Source organism: Lithobates pipiens, unplaced genomic scaffold (genome assembly GCF_037356315.1).
Source record: "Lithobates pipiens isolate NorthernLeopardFrog02 unplaced genomic scaffold, aLitPip1_a1.2 Scaffold_19, whole genome shotgun sequence".
Lineage (NCBI taxonomy): Eukaryota > Metazoa > Chordata > Amphibia > Anura > Ranidae > Lithobates > Lithobates pipiens.
In genome coordinates, this window is record NW_027507764.1 from 23,222,132 (window position 1) to 23,240,003 (window position 17,872).

The window sequence follows — 17,872 nt, forward strand, 5'->3', positions numbered from 1 at the left end:
AGGTCAAGCACTGATGTTGGACGAGAAGGCCTGGCTCACAGTCTCCTCTCTAATCTATCCCAAAGGTGTTCTATTGGGTTGAGGTCAGGACTCTGTGCAGGCCAGTCAAATTCCTCCACCCCAAACTCGCTCATCCATGTCTTTATGGACCTTGCTTTGTGCACTGGTGGGCAGTCATGTTGGAACAGGAAGAGGCCATCCTCAACTCACAAAGTTGGGAGGATGAAATTGTCCAGAATGTCTTGGTATGATGATGCCTTAAGGTGTTCTATCGGGTTGAGGTCAGGACTCTGCACCGGCCAGTCAAGTTCCTCCACCCCAAACTCGCTCATCCATGTCTTTATGGACCTTGCTTTGTGCACTGGTCCAAATCATTTGGTGGAGGGGGGATTATGGTGGATTGTTTTTCAGGGGTTGGGTTTGGCCCCTTAGATCCAGTGAAGGGAACTCTTAAGGCGTCAGCACACCAAGACATTTTGGACAATTTCATCCTCCCAACTTTGTAGAACAGTTTGGGGATGCACAAAGCAAGGTCCATAAAGACATGGATGAGCAAGATTGGGGTGGAGGAACTTGACTGGCCTGTGCAAAGTCCTGACCTCAACCGAACAGAACAATTTAAGGCGTCAACATACTAAGACTCCTGACCTCAATAACAAAGAACACCTTTGGGAAGAATTAGAGTGGAGACTGCGAGCCAGGCATTCTCATCCCTCACAAATACACTTCTGGAAGAATAGGTCAAACATTCCCATAGACACATCTCCTAAACCTTGTGGGCGGCCTTCAAAGAAGAGTTGAAGCTGTTATAGCTGCAAAGGGCGGGCCAACTCAATATTGAACCCTACGGACTAAGACTGGGATGCCATTAAAGTTCGTGTGTGTGTGTGTGTGTGTGTGTGTGTGTGTAAAGGCAGGCGTCACAATACTTTTGGTAATATAGTAACATAATACTGACTAGTATTCCAGAGTTTCTATACTCCCTCACTATGCTACCATGTTCCAGTGCTAACAGAGAAGGGCAAACAAAGATGCTGTGCAGGCACCTTATCAACCAGTGATGCAAGCAGCTGACCCACATGATACCCTAGGTCAGTGATGGCGAACCTTGGCACCCCAGATGTTTATGAACTATATTTCTTCCCATGATGCTCGACTACACTACAGAGTGCACGAGCATCATGGGAAATGTAGTTCCAAAACATCTGGGGTGCCAAGCTTCACCGTCACTGCCCTAGGTTATATTACTACACAATGAAAACCTGTGACTTTGTGTAACAGGCAGGTTGATCCACTGGCTGGCTTGTTGACCAGTGTTAATTTTGTCGACCAAAACATTTTAGTCGACTAAATGAATATTATTTTAGTCGACTAAAATACGACCAAAACTAAAACAACTGAAATGACTAAAATATGTCAAAAGACTAAGACTAAAACTAAATTGAAATTTGACTTCAAAATGAACACTGGTCTGTAGTGCACGTTCATACCTCAATGTAATAATAAACCATACATATTCGATTTTTCACTCCAGCAGTATATAATGAGTTTGCAAATTGTAAAGAATTGTTAACTAATGCATTACAATTGAATTATACCAATTAGATGTTAGACGACTAAAATTAGTTTTAAAATATAAATATACTGGAGATTTAGTCGACTAAATACGACTAAAACAACTGCAGAAGACTAAAATGGGACTAAAACTAAAATGCCATTGTAGTCCTAACACTAAAACTAAATCGAAATTTGCTGCCAAAATTTACACTGTTGTTGTCAACTTTGAGGACCATTTGGGGCAATTTTTAGACATTTTGCCAAGGCACCCTTGAAGGACCCAGAACACAACCCTCGTTGAAAAAAAGCTGGTTTAAGGGTTCTATCCACTTCAGCAATAAAAGTTTAACATGAAATTCTTTCATCACAGGGATATGGCAAAAAAAAAAAAATACAAAAGTAAAAATGTGAGTGCCACTCAGGTTAGAATTATAGTGAACAGACATTCATTTAGTTCCGAATTCGTTTTTTAATTGACAAATTTGTTAATTCTGAAATTTCCAAATTTTTCAATTTTCGAATTTTGGGAAATTCGAAATTTCATAAATTAAAAAATTCGAATTCGGAAATTCAGAAGTTCAGAAATGTAAAATTCAAAATTTCATAAATTAAAAAATTAAAAAATTTGGAAATTTGAAAATCTAAGAATAAGAATGAAAATCTGAAAATTCAAAAACCCCAAAAATCTGAAAGAATAACTAATAATAAATATTAAATTATAGGTATTGGAATTGCCTTTCAAATTTGGCTGATAGTGAACATAACGAAATTATACGGAGTTACGAATTATCTGGAATAACGAATGCCATATCTAAATGAATGGAACGTAACAATCTAATAATAATAGTAATTATAACAATAATAATAATAATAATAATAAAACCTTTTTATTATTATTATTTATTATTAATTTGTTCCATTCCATTTGTTTAGATGAGGAATTCGTTATTTCGGATAGTTTGAAACTTCAGATAAATTTGTATTCGTTAGATTCACAAACAGCCAAATTTGAAAGGAAATTCCTATACCTATAATTTAATAGTTAGTTATTATTTGGAATTTTACTGATTTTCTTTCTTTTTTTCAGATTTTCAAGCTTTTGAATTTCCGAATTTCCAAATCCAAAAATGTGAAATTCGGAAATTCAAAATTTCGGAAATTTGAAAGTTCGGGAATTTCGGTTTTCTAAATTAAGCAAAAAAACGAATGAAACGAAATGAACAAATTTTTTTGTCAGTGCACATGTCTAATAGCCAACCGCCATGAGCACTGTCCAGGAGCGGAGCTCATTCCGGCTCCAAGTTTCAATGTGTCAGGAGGTATGTCTGTGAGCAGCACCTCATGAAACAGACGCGTGTGAAAAGATGAAAGGCAGTTTTAGCCTATTCTCCGACCAAGGCATATATATCCAATGCGTTTCGCTCACCCCCATGATTAAGCTCTGAAACTAGAGGCGTGGCCTGGGCAGGGCCCAGGCTGAAGCAGGCTACCATTCATTGGATTGACACGGGTCTATTTCATGAGGTGCGGCTCAAGGACATTTCTCCTGCCACATTCAAAACAATGCAAAGGTTTTGCTCTCTTGGCCAACAGTCACCAACTATTGGCTCACATGGGTAAGCCGGTTAATGAGGTTTGTTCTGCTTCTGCCTGCAGACAACTAACTAGCCTAATTCTGTCCCTAAATAGTGAGAGGCCTCGTCCTTTTTCACTTTCACTTTTTGCACTTACAGCCTTTCCAGGAACAAAACCATAGGAAAGGTCAAAGGACCAGATCCTTAGAACGTTTATTAAAAATAATAATGAGGACGTCTTACCTTTGGCAGTTTGCGCAGGTTTGGTGACAGCTTCAGACAACTGACATGTCCGCGGTCATCTCCGACAATAATTACCGGATAGATGGGGTTGAACTCAATGTGAGTCAGTTTGGTCTTCTTCTTGGCCACAATAGCCTGCTGACAGATGGCTTCATACTTATTGATGGACAGATCAAACACATGGACCTGCAAAGACAGGACAGGAAATTAGCAGCGGTCAATGTACGCTGGCCAGCTTCACGTCATAATTGACCCTTGGAGATCATGACATGTCTGCTGCTCTGGCTGTACTAGATGTAGGACAATGATGAGCCTGTTCATAGTGTGTGTCCAGCATGTAAAATTGACATACATGGAAGAGAATACATTATATACCATAATCTCACTGACCACAAGTCAATGGAATATTGAATCTACCGGCCACCAGGACACGGTATTTTTAACCACATAAGGACCGAGCCTCTTTCTGAGATTAGTTGTTTACAAGTTAAAATCAGTTTTTTTTTTGCTAGAAAATTACTTAGAACCCTCAAACATTATACATTTTATTTTCTAACACCCTAGAGCAGTGATGGTGAACCTTGGCCCCCCTACCTGCCTGTGTTACATCAGAGGGGTGCGGGGTCACCCATACGTCACGGGGAAGCCCGAGTTTCCCCTTGCGTCAGAGGGGGCGGGGTCTGGTTACGGGTGGCCCCGCCCTCCGCATATAACAAACGTCAGGCCGCCGGAATCCCCGCAGTGTCTCCTCCGTGGAGACAGAAGGTGGATGGATTCGCTGCGCCGATTCAGATCAGCCATCGCTGGACCCCGGAGAGATGATCGTCCGTCGCTGGATAGCAAGAGTGGATTACCACCGCTGGAATCTTTTTTTTATTTATTTTTTATTTTTAATAAAGGAATTTTTCAAGTGTGTTTGTCTTATTGAACTATTTTTTACACTTTCTTTGTGAAATGGTAGGGGTACTTTTGTACCCCCTTTCTATTTCAAACAGGGGGGGCCGGGATCTGGGGGTCCCCTTGTTAAAGGGGGCTTCCAGATTCTGATAAGCCCCCCGCCCGCAGACCCTCACAACCACCGGCCAGGGTTGTTGGGATGAGGTCCTTCTCCACATCAACATGGGGACATGGTGCTTTGAGGGGCCACAGACCCCCAAAGCATCCTCCCAATGTTGAGGGCATGTGGCCTGGTATGGTTCAGGAGGGAGGGGGGGCCGCTCTCTCGTCCCCCCCTCTTTTCCTGCGGCCTGCCAGGTTGCGTGCTCGGATAAAGGGTCTGGTATGGATTTTTAGGGGGACCCCCACGTCAATTTTTTTTTTTAAATTTGACGCGGGGTTCCCCTTAATATCCATACCAGACCTGTAGGGCCTGGTAATTGAATTTGGGGGACCCCCATGCTTTTTTTTTAAATTTATTTATTTTTATTTTTTATCAATGACTTTCAATGAGTGTTCTCTGTATTACGGGAGCCGACAATTCATAATAGCTGTAAGTGATTTTAAAGGACTTTTTTTCCTGCATAAATGACACTTTGTGCAGGGACAGTTCTAAGCACGAGAAACATGCGCCCCTTCACAGGCATACTATACACACCCCCCAGGTACCACATTTAAAGGAATATTACACTTTTATTGTTTCACTTTAATCATTATTAAAATCAGTGCTCCTGAAAAAACGGCCATTTTTAAAACTTTTTTTTGCATTGATACATGTCCCCTGGGGCAGGACCCGGGTCCCCAAACACTTTTTAGGACAGTAACTTGCAGAATCTTTTCTCTCTGTCGAATATTTTCTCAGATATAATCTTGGACTAATAGAGGTAAGGTTAGGCACATTCGACCACAGGTTCTATAGACAGATTGTTATTGTCAGAGTCACGTCGAATCTCCTATTCTATATCGAACTGTTGTAACAACGAAAACGAAAATAAAGCATTTATTTATGTCGGATCTTTCGTTTTTCGGATTCTGTGCTTTCGTTATCGTTTGTCAAAACGAAAATGAAAATACCTGAAATTCGGACGAAAATGCATTCGGACGAAAACGAATGCACATGTCTAGTGGCTATATGTAACATGGATAACGCAAACAAGGTTTTCATGTGTAGGCGCCTCCGATGGGTGTGTTTATATTTGAAAAAAAGTATTCATACCCCTTGAAATTCTCCACATTTTTCTTATGATAGACCAACACAAATTGGCACATATTTGTGAAGTGGAAGGAAAATGATAAATGGTTTTCACATTTTTTTATATATAAATATCTGAAAAGTGTGGGAGGGGCATTTGTATTCAGCCCCCTTTACTCTGATACTCCTAACTAAAATCTAGTGGAACCAATTGCCTTCAGAAGTCACTTAACTATTAAATAGAGTCCACCTGTGTGTAATTAAATCTCAGTATAAATACAGCTGTTCTGTGAAGCCCTGAGAGGTTTGTTAGAGAACCTTAGTGAACAAACAGCATCATGAAGGCCAAGGAACACACCAAACAGGTCAGGGATAAAGTTGTGGAGAAGTATAAAGCAGGGTTAGGTTATAAAAACTATCCCAAGCTTTGAACATCTCGTGGACCTCAATTCATCATCTGAAAATGGAAAGAGCCTCTTTTCATTTTGGAAAAAAAACTACCAAGACATGGCCGTCCACCTAAACTGACCAGCCGGGCAAGGAGAACATTCATCAGAGAAGCAGCCAAGAGGTCCATGGTAACTCTGGAGGAGCTGCAGAGATCCACAGCTCAGGGGGGTGAATCTGTCCACAGGACAACTATTAGTCGTCTCTCCACAAATCTGCGCTTTATGGAAGAGTGGCAAGAAAGACATTTGGGAAAGAAAGTCATAAGAAGTCCTGTTTGCAGTTTGTGGGAAGCCATGTGAGGGACACAGCAAACATGTCGAGAAGAAGGTGCTCTGGTCAGAGGAGACGTTAGTGCTTTGCTTGTCATAGCAAAACGCTATGTGTGGTGGAAAACGAACACTGCACATCACCCTGAACACACCATCCCCACCGTGAAACATGGTGGTGGCAGCTTCATGTTGTGGGGATGCTTTTCTTCAGCAGGGACAGGGAAGCTGGTCAGAGTTGATGGGAAGATGGATGGAGCCAAATACAGGACAATCTTAGAAGAAAACCTGTTAGAGTCTGCAAAAGACTTGAGACCGGGGCGGAGGTTCACCTTCCAGCAGGACAACGACCCGAAACATACAGCCAGAGCTACAATGGAATGGTTTACATCAAAGCATATCCATGTGTTAGAATGGCCCAGCCACAGTCCAGACCTAAATCCAATTGAGAATCTGTGGCAAGACTTGAAAAGTGCTGTTCACAGATGCTTTCCATCCAATCTGACAGAGCTTGAGATATTTTGTAAAGAAGAAGAATGGGCAAAAATGTCCCTCCCTAGATGGGCAAAGCTGGTAGAGACATCCCAAAAAGACTTGCAGCTGTAATTGCAGTGAAAGGCGGTTCTACAAAGTATTGACTCCAGGGGGCGCCATATAAATGTACCGCCCACACTTTTCACATATTTGTAAAAAAAAATGAAAACCATTTATAATTTTCCTTCCACTTCACAATTATGAGCCACTTTGTGTTGGTCCATCACATAAAATCCCAATAAATACATTTACGTTTTTGGTTATAACATGACAAAATTCTTGAAATACAAAATAATTGTCAATCTCCCTCTGTCTGGGGCTCCATGGAAGATCTCACCTCGTGGAGTTTCAATGATCATGAGAACGGTGAGGGATCAGCCCAGAACTACACAGGAGAATCTCGTCAATGATCTCAAGGCAGCTGGGACCAGAGTCACCAAGAAAATAATTGGTAACACACTACACCGTGAAGGACTGAAATCCTGCAGTGCCTACAAGGTCCCCCTGCCCAAGAAATCACATGTACAGGTCCGTCTGAAGTTTGCTAATGAACATCTAAATGATTCAGAGAACTGGTGGAAGTGTTGTGGTCAGAGGAGACCAAAATCAAGCTCTTTGGCATTAACTCAACTTGCCATGCTTGGTGGAGAAGGAATGCTGCCTATGACCCCAAGAACACCATCCCCACCGTCATACATGGAGGTTGAAACATTATGCTTTGGGGGTGATTTTCTGCTAAGGGGAAGGGGCCACGTACGGTCAAATCTTGGATGAGAACCTCCTTCCCTTACCCAAGGCATTGAAAATGGGTCGTGGATGGGTATTGCAGCATGACAATGATCCAAAACACACGGCCAAGACAAAGGAGTGGCTCAAGAAGAAGCACATTAAGATCCTGGAGTGGCCTAGCCAGTGCCCAGACCTTAAACCAATAGAAAATTTGTGGAGGGAGCTAAAGGTTCGAGTTACCCGTACCTTGGCCTCAAAACTTTAATGACTTGAAGAAGATTTGTAAAGAGGAGTGGGGACAAAATCCCTCCTGAGATGTGTGCAAACCTGGGGGCCAACTACAAGAAACGTCTGACCTCTGTGATTGCCAACAAGGGTTTTGTCACCAAGTACCAAGTCATGTTTTGTGAAGGGGGTCAAATACTTATTTCACTCATTAAAATGCAAATCAATTTATAACTTTTTTGAAATGTGGTTTTCTAGATTTTTTTTTTTTGCTGTTATTCTGTCTTTCACTGTTAAAATAATTCGACCATTACAATTATAGACTGATCATTTCTTTGTCAGTGGGGCAAACGTACAAAATCGGCAGAGGGATCAAATACTTTCTTCCCCTCATTGTAGATTTCATTTGAGTACAGCGTTGCATGACTGCGTAATTGCCAGATAAAGGAACGCAATGCCAAATAGCAAAAAATGCTCTGGTCATGAAGGGGGTAAAACCTTCCGGAGCTGAAGTGAATAATTAGTCTCTACGTTGTATAGATGAGTAGAGTTGGGAAGGTTTGAGTAGTTTAGCAAATAACACTGGGCAGGGCTGACACCACAAAAACGCTGACGTTGTCATTCCAGGAGCCAAGTGCATTCCTAGCAGATTTTTTTTGCGTACTTGAATCTTTAAAGCGATAAATCAAGGGGGATGGGCGGGTAGGGCAGAGATGCCCTACATATGTTTTTTTTTTTGCCTTGACATACACTTTCATTGGGATGATGAGAGAGAATACTGAGCATAGTAACTGCCCCAAGCGGCTTTATAAATGGAGGAAGCTAATTGTGCATCCCGTGGAAAAATGTCACCATATCAGACTTCCACCCAATATAATGGTAAGAGGTAATAGACCTCACAGTGTACAGAACAGCTTCCCTGTGCCCCCCCCCCATACACAGTGACAGCACCCCGGCACCCGCCTTCTCCCAAATGCTACCCCACCCCAATCCAAGACACTGTACTACCCCCCCCCTACCCAGAGACCGCACGCATCGGACAGAAAAGACACAGCGCCAGTAGCACGCAGCGGTGCGCAGGCTATTCCCCCGGCCTGGCCAGTCGTATTTTTAGAAGAGCAGAAACATATGGTTGAGTGGATTTTCTGCACAGCTCGGGGGAAAGCAAAGAGATGTTCACATATGACAGTCATCAGCCCAGACACAGCGAAAACTCTGCATTATTAATATTTAACATCATCCCTCCCAGGCCAGCCCTGGCTATGCCAGCTATTAACCCCTCCGCTGCTGGACAGCTGGGTCTAGCTGTACAGGCCATGTAGAGCCCTGGAGTCTGAAAATTGTTTAGGAAGTGGACATTGGACTAAGGAAACATGTTTAACATGAACACATCACCATCGCTTACAGCAGAGATTCCCAACCTTCTCACCACAGAGGAACCCTATAAATCATTCTCAGCTCTCAGTGAACCATTCATGAACCCAATGAATCGGGGGCAATGGAAAGAATGCCCCCTACATTGGTGATCAGTGGGAAGAATGTTCCTTCAATTGGTGGTCAGTAGAAGAATGCTCCTTACATTGGTGATCAGTGAGAAGAATGTTCCTTACATTGGTGATCAGTGAGAAGAATGTCCCTTACATTGGTGATCAGTGAGAAGAATGTTCCTTACATTGGTGATCAGTGGGAAGAATGTCCCTTACATTGGTGATCAGTGAGAAGAATGTTCCTTACATTGGTGATCAGTGGGAAGAATGTTCCTTACATTGGTGATCAGTGAGAAGAATGTTCCTTACATTGGTGATCAGTGAGAAGAATGTTCCTTACATTGGTGATCAGTGAGAAGAATGTTCCTTGCATTGGTGATCAGTGAGAAGAATGGTCCTTACATTGGTGATCAGTGGGAAGAATGTTCCTTACATTGGTGATCAGTGAGAAGAATGTTCCTTACATTGGTGATCAGTGAGAAGAATGTTCCTTACATTGGTGATCAGTGAGAAGAATGTTCCTTACATTGGTGATCAGTGGGAAGAATGTTCCTTACATTGGTGCTCATTGTAAAGAATGTTCCTTACATTGGTGATCAGTGAGAAGAATGTTCCTTACATTGGTGATCAGTGAGAAGAATGATCCTTACATTGGTGATCAGTGGGAAGAATGTTCCTTACATTGGTGATCAGTGAGAAGAATGTTCCTTACATTGGTGATCAGTGAGAAGAATGTTCCTTACATTGGTGATCAGTGAGAAGAATGTTCCTTGCATTGGTGATCAGTGAGAAGAATGGTCCTTACATTGGTGATCAGTGGGAAGAATGTTCCTTACATTGGTGATCAGTGAGAAGAATGCTCCTTACATTGGTGATCAGTGAGAAGAATGTTCCTTACATTGGCGATCAGTGAGAAGAATGCTCCTTACATTGGTGATCAGTGAGAAGAATGTTCCTTACATTGGTGATCAGTGAGAAGAATGTTCCTTACATTGGTGGTCAGTGAGAAGAATGTTCCTTACATTGGTGATCAGTGGGAAGAATGTTCCTTACATTGGTGATCAGTGGGAAGAATGTTCCTTACATTGGTGCTCATTGTAAAGAATGTTCCTTACATTGGTGATCAGTGAGAAGAATGTTCCTTACATTGGTGATCAGTGAGAAGAATGATCCTTACATTGGTGATCAGTGGGAAGAATGCTCCTTACATTGGTGATCAGTGAGAAGAATGTCCCTTACATTGGTGATCAGTGAGAAGAATGTTCCTTACATTGGTGATCAGTGAGAAGAATGATCCTTACATTGGTGATCAGTGGGAAGAATGTTCCTTACATTGGTGATCAGTGAGAAGAATGTTCCTTACATTGGTGATCAGTGAGAAGAATGTTCCTTACATTGGTGATCAGTGAGAAGAATGTTCCTTGCATTGGTGATCAGTGAGAAGAATGTTCCTTACATTGGTGATCAGTGAGAAGAATGTTCCTTACATTGGTGATCAGTGGGAAGAATGTTCCTTACATTGGTGATCAGTGAGAAGAATGTTCCTTACATTGGTGATCAGTGGGAAGAACGTCCCTTACATTGGTGATCAGTGAGAAGAATGTTCCTTACATTGGTGATCAGTGGGAAGAATGTTCCTTACATTGGTGATCAGTGAGAAGAATGTTCCTTACATTGGTGATCAGTGAGAAGAATGTTCCTTACATTGGGGATCAGTGAGAAGAATGTTCCTTACATTGGTGATCAGTGAGAAGAATGTTCCTTACATTGGTGATCAGTGAGAAGAATGTTCCTTACATTGGTGATCAGTGGGAAGAATGTTCCTTACATTGGTGATCAGTGAGAAGAATGTTCCTTACATTGGTGATCAGTGAGAAGAATGTTCCTTACATTGGTGATCAGTGAGAAGAATGTTCCTTACATTGGTGATCAGTGAGAAGAATGTCCCTTACATTGGTGATCAGTGGGAAGAATGTTCCTTACATTGGTGATCAGTGAGAAGAATGTTCCTTACATTGGTGATCAGTGAGAAGAATGTCCCTTACATTGGTGATCAGTGAGAAGAATGTTCCTTACATTGGTGATCAGTGAGAAGAATGTTCCTTACATTGGTGATCAGTGAGAAGAATGTTCCTTACATTGGTGATCAGTGAGAAGAATGTTCCTTACATTGGTGATCAGTGGGAAGAATGTTCCTTACATTGGTGATCAGTGAGAAGAATGTTCCTTACATTGGTGATCAGTGGGAAGAATGTTCCTTACATTGGTGATCAGTGAGAAGAATGTTCCTTACATTGGTGATCAGTGAGAAGAATGTTCCTTACATTGGTGATCAGTGGGAAGAATGTTCCTTACATTGGTGATCAGTGAGAAGAATGTTCCTTACATTGGTGATCAGTGAGAAGAATGTCCCTTACATTGGTGATCAGTGGGAAGAATGTTCCTTACATTGGTGATCAGTGAGAAGAATGTTCCTTACATTGGTGATCAGTGAGAAGAATGTCCCTTACATTGGTGATCAGTGAGAAGAATGTTCCTTACATTGGTGATCAGTGAGAAGAATGTTCCTTACATTGGTGATCAGTGAGAAGAATGTTCCTTACATTGGTGATCAGTGAGAAGAATGTTCCTTACATTGGTGATCAGTGGGAAGAATGTTCCTTACATTGGTGATCAGTGAGAAGAATGCTCCTTACATTGGTGATCAGTGAGAAGAATGTTCCTTACATTGGTGATCACTGGGAAGAATGTTCCTTGCATTGGTGATCAGTGAGAAGAATGCCCCTTACATTGGTGATCAGTGGGAAGAATGCTCCTTGCATTGGGGGTCAGTGGGATGAACTGTCCTTACATTAGTGATCAGTGGGAAGAATGTCCATTGACCAGAAAATTAGCTCCTAGTACCTAGTTCAGGAACTATGCAGGCACCATCAGATGGGAGGTAAATCATCCACAGGTCAAAAAAATTCTTCTTCTGGCTCCTCCTCTTTCTCCATGTGCCACCATAGGAAGCACCTTTCTATGTTGGCACACTTGTGGGCTTGATTTCAAGCCATGCTGAATGCGTTCATAGACCCCGCCGCCCACTACTTTATCACAGGATTTGACAGACAGCAGTGAGATCCAATGGCTCCCACTGCCTCTCCAAAGCCTGTGAGAGCGGAGAGAGCCACTACAGATGGTCACATTGAATCAAGTGAGGGCTCAGGTATGTATAAGGGGGGTGAGGAGGAGATACAGGTACTGGAATGTTTTTTTTATCTTAATGCAGGGAATGCATTAAGGTAACAAATGTTTAAGCTTTAGAACCTCTCTGAATCATTGCTTCAAGAATTTGCTCAAGTTGTACATCATTAATTACAAGAGACATTCATTTCTGTTGTCTTGGAACACCTTATCAGCTTGAGCTTGACCGACCTCCAGACTCCCAAATACTTTACTGGGAAATCTTATTTCATGTGACACCATGAGGGGCTTTTACTGTGAATGTGGTGCTGAGTTTATGATGTCATCTACAGGTTTTTTACCCTGACCGCCCTGTCTGAGCTGAGCTCAGCGACAAACTTTCTGCTCTGATAAATAACTGACACGCAACAACATCTGACGAGGTGGCTGACGTGGAGCGCAGCCCTCCATGAAATATTAAAGTGTTATTTTCTCTTCCTGTAATGGAAAGTAACATGTAGAGAGAATCTTTACCTTTCACAGTTTGTTGTTCCCGGCACTCTCATCACACCGGATATTTTAACCACTTTCTTACCATCATACTTGGCAGACAATTCAATAAATCTAAAACGAATCACTAAACTCTAATATAAGCTTCAACTTCTTAATGTCATTTTAAATGATTTTTTAATAAGCCCCAACACTGGATGGCTGCCATGTAGGACCACCCAACCATAAACATTTTATATATTAGCACCTTATCAGATTCCTAAATACCTCACTGTAGAACAAGGTTTCTCAACAAGGGTTCAATGGAACCCAAAGGTTCCTCCAGGGGTTCATTGAGCAATTTCTGCCTCTCAGATAAGTTCTCACTGACACTATTGATCTTTTTAGTGATCTGTGAAGGGGTCATTCTTTCTCAATGGCCACCAATGTAAGGAACATTCTTCCCACTGATCACCAATGTAAGGAACATTCTTCTCACTGATCACCAATGTAAGGAACATTCTTCCCACTGATCACCAATGTAAGGAGCATTCTTCTCACTGATCACCAATGTAAGGAACATTCTTCCCACTGATCACCAATGTAAGGAACATTCTTCTCACTGATCACCAATGTAAGGAACATTCTTCTCACTGATCACCAATGTAAGGAACATTCTTCCCACTGATCACCAATGTAAGGAACATTCTTCTCACTGATCACCAATGTAAGGAACATTCTTCTCACTGATCACCAATGTAAGGAACATTCTTCTCACTGATCACCAATGTAAGGAACATTCTTCTCACTGATCACCAATGTAAGGGACATTCTTCCCACTGATCACCAATGTAAGGAGCATTCTTCTCACTGATCACCAATGTAAGGAACATTCTTCTCACTGATCACCAATGTAAGGAACATTCTTCTCACTGATCACCAATGTAAGGAACATTCTTCCCACTGATCACCAATGTAAGGAGCATTCTTCCCACTGATCACCAATGTAAGGAACATTCTTCTCACTGATCACCAATGTAAGGAACATTCTTCTCACTGATCACCAATGTAAGGAACATTCTTCCCACTGATCACCAATGTAAGGAACATTCTTCCAACTGATCACCAATGTAAGGAACATTCGTCTCACCGATCACCAATGTAAGGAACATTCTTCTCACCGATCACCAATGTAAGGAACATTCTTCTCACTGATCACCAATGTATGGGACATTCTTCTCACTGATCACCAATGTAAGGAACATTCTTCTCACTGATCACCAATGTAAGGAACATTCTTCTCACTGATCACCAATGTAAGGACATTCTTCTCACTGATCACCAATGTAGGAGCATTCTTCTCACTAATCACAAATGTAAGGAGCATTCTTCTCACTGATCACCAATGTAAGGAGCATTCTTCTCACTGATCACCAATGTAAGGAGCATTCTTCTCACTGATCACCAATGTAAGGAGCATTCTTCTCACTGATCACCAATGTAAGGGACATTCTTCCCACTGATCACCAATGTAAGAAACATTCTTCCCACTGATCACCAATGTAAGGAGCATTCTTCTCACTGATCACCAATGTAAGGAACATTCTTCTCACTGATCACCAATGTAAGGAGCATTCTTCTCACTGATCACCAATGTAAGGAACATTCTTCTCACTGATCACCAATGTAAGGAACATTCTTCCCACTGATCACCAATGTAAGGAACATTCTTCCCACTGATCACCAATGTAAGGAACATTCTTCTCACTGATCACCAATGTAAGGAACATTCTTCCCACTGATCACCAATGTAAGGAGCATTCTTCCCACTGATCACCAATGTAAGGAACATTCTTCTCACTGATCACCAATGTAAGGAGCATTCTTCTCACTGATCACCAATGTAAGGAACATTCTTCTCACTGATCACCAATGTAAGGAACATTCTTCTCACTGATCACCACAATGTAAGGAGCATTCTTCCCACTGATCACCAATGTAAGGAACATTCTTCTCACTGATCACCAATGTAAGGAGCATTCTTCTCACTGATCACCAATGTAAGGAACATTCTTCTCACTGATCACCAATGTAAGGGACATTCTTCTCACTGATCACCAATGTAAGGAGCATTCTTCCCACTGATCACCAATGTAAGGAACATTCTTCTCACTGATCACCAATGTAAGGAACATTCTTCTCACTGATCACCAATGTAAGGAACATTCTTCCCACTGATCACCAATGTAAGGAACATTCTTCCAACTGATCACCAATGTAAGGAACATTCTTCTCACCGATCACCAATGTAAGGAACATTCTTCTCACCGATCACCAATGTAAGGAACATTCTTCTCACTGATCACCAATGTATGGGACATTCTTCTCACTGATCACCAATGTAAGGAACATTCTTCTCACTGATCACCAATGTAAGGAACATTCTTCTCACTGATCACCAATGTAAGGACATTCTTCTCACTGATCACCAATGTAGGAGCATTCTTCTCACTAATCACAAATGTAAGGAGCATTCTTCTCACTGATCACCAATGTAAGGAGCATTCTTCTCACTGATCACCAATGTAAGGAGCATTCTTCTCACTGATCACCAATGTAAGGAGCATTCTTCTCACTGATCACCAATGTAAGGGACATTCTTCCCACTGATCACCAATGTAAGAAACATTCTTCCCACTGATCACCAATGTAAGGAGCATTCTTCTCACTGATCACCAATGTAAGGAACATTCTTCTCACTGATCACCAATGTAAGGAGCATTCTTCTCACTGATCACCAATGTAAGGAACATTCTTCTCACTGATCACCAATGTAAGGAGCATTCTTCTCACTGATCACCAATGTAAGGAACATTCTTCCCACTGATCACCAATGTAAGGAGCATTCTTCTCACTGATCACCAATGTAAGGAGCATTCTTCTCACTGATCACCAATGTAAGGAACATTCTTCTCACTGATCACCAATGTAAGGAACATTCTTCCCACTGATCACCAATGTAAGGAACATTCTTCCCACTGATCACCAATGTAAGGAACATTCTTCTCACTGATCACCAATGTAAGGAACATTCTTCCCACTGATCACCAATGTAAGGAGCATTCTTCCCACTGATCACCAATGTAAGGAACATTCTTCCCACTGATCACCAATGTAAGGAACATTCTTCTCACTGATCACCAATGTAAGGAGCATTCTTCTCACTGATCACCAATGTAAGGAACATTCTTCTCACTGATCACCAATGTAAGGAACATTCTTCTCACTGATCACCACAATGTAAGGAGCATTCTTCCCACTGATCACCAATGTAAGGAACATTCTTCCCACTGATCACCAATGTAAGGAGCATTCTTCTCACTGATCACCAATGTAAGGAACATTCTTCCCACTGACCACCAATGTAAGGAACATTCTTCCCACTGATCACCAATGTAAGGAACATTCTTCTCACTGATCACCAATGTAAGGAGCATTCTTCTCACTGATCACCAATGTAAGGAGCATTCTTCTCACTGATCACCAATGTAAGGGACATTCTTCTCACTGATCACCAATGTAAGGGACATTCTTCTCACTGATCACCAATGTAAGGAGCATTCTTCTCACTGATCACCAATGTAAGGAGCATTCTTCTCACTGATCACCAATGTAAGGAACATTCTTCTCACTGATCACCAATGTAAGGGACATTCTTCTCACTGATCACCAATGTAAGGAGCATTCTTCTCACTGATCACCAATGTAAGGAACATTCTTCTCACTGATCACCAATGTAAGGAACATTCTTCTCACTGATCACCAATGTAAGGAACATTCTTCTCACTGATCACCAATGTAAGGGACATTCTTTTCACTGATCACCAATGTAAGGAGCATTCTTCCCACTGATCACCAATGTAAGGAGCATTCTTCCCACTGATCACCAATGTAAGGAACATTCTTCCCACTGATCACCAATGTAAGGGACATTCTTCTCACTGATCACCAATGTAGGAGCATTCTTCTCACTAATCACAAATGTAAGGAGCATTCTTCTCACTGATCACCAATGTAAGGAGCATTCTTCTCACTGATCACCAATGTAAGGAGCATTCTTCTCACTGATCACCAATGTAAGGAGCATTCTTCTCACTGATCACCAATGTAAGGGACATTCTTCCCACTGATCACCAATGTAAGAAACATTCTTCCCACTGATCACCAATGTAAGGAACATTCTTCCCACTGATCACCAATGTAAGGGACATTCTTCCCACTGATCACCAACGTAAGGGACATTCTTCTCACTGATCACCAATGTAAGGGACATTCTTCTCACTGATCACCAATGTAAGGAACATTCTTCTCACTGATCACCAATGTAAGGAACATTCTTCTCACTGATCACCAATGTAAGGAACATTCTTCCCACTGATCACCAATGTAAGGAACATTCTTCCAACTGATCACCAATGTAAGGAACATTCTTCTCACCGATCACCAATGTAAGGAACATTCTTCTCACCGATCACCAATGTAAGGAACATTCTTCTCACTGATCACCAATGTATGGGACATTCTTCTCACTGATCACCAATGTAAGGAACATTCTTCTCACTGATCACCAATGTAAGGAACATTCTTCTCACTGATCACCAATGTAAGGAACATTCTTCTCACTGATCACCAATGTAAGGAACATTCTTCCCACTGATCACCAATGTAAGGAACATTCTTCTCACTGATCACCAATGTAAGGGGCATTCTTCTCACTGATCACCAATGTAAGGAACATTCTTCCCACTGATCACCAATGTAAGGAACATTCTTCTCACTGATCACCAATGTAAGGAACATTCTTCTCACTGATCACCAATGTAAGGAACATTCTTCTCACTGATCACCAATGTAAGGGGCATTCTTCCCACTGATCACCAATGTAAGGAACATTCTTCTCACTGACCACCAATGTAAGGAGCATTCTTCCCACTGATCACCAATGTAAGGAACATTCTTAACACT

The 17,872-nt window shown here is 41.7% G+C and overlaps 1 protein-coding gene across 1 annotated transcript in view; it reads right to left on the reverse strand.

The window, feature by feature from the left end:
* Window positions 1–17,872, reverse strand: part of DNAI1 (dynein axonemal intermediate chain 1) — a 243,505-nt gene that overhangs the window by 61,842 nt on the left and 163,791 nt on the right. Inside the window, exon 20 of the mRNA XM_077490558.1 lies at window positions 3,375–3,560. Within this exon, the coding sequence (XP_077346684.1) occupies window positions 3,375–3,560 (186 nt within the window). The remainder of the gene's footprint in view (window positions 1–3,374; window positions 3,561–17,872) is intronic.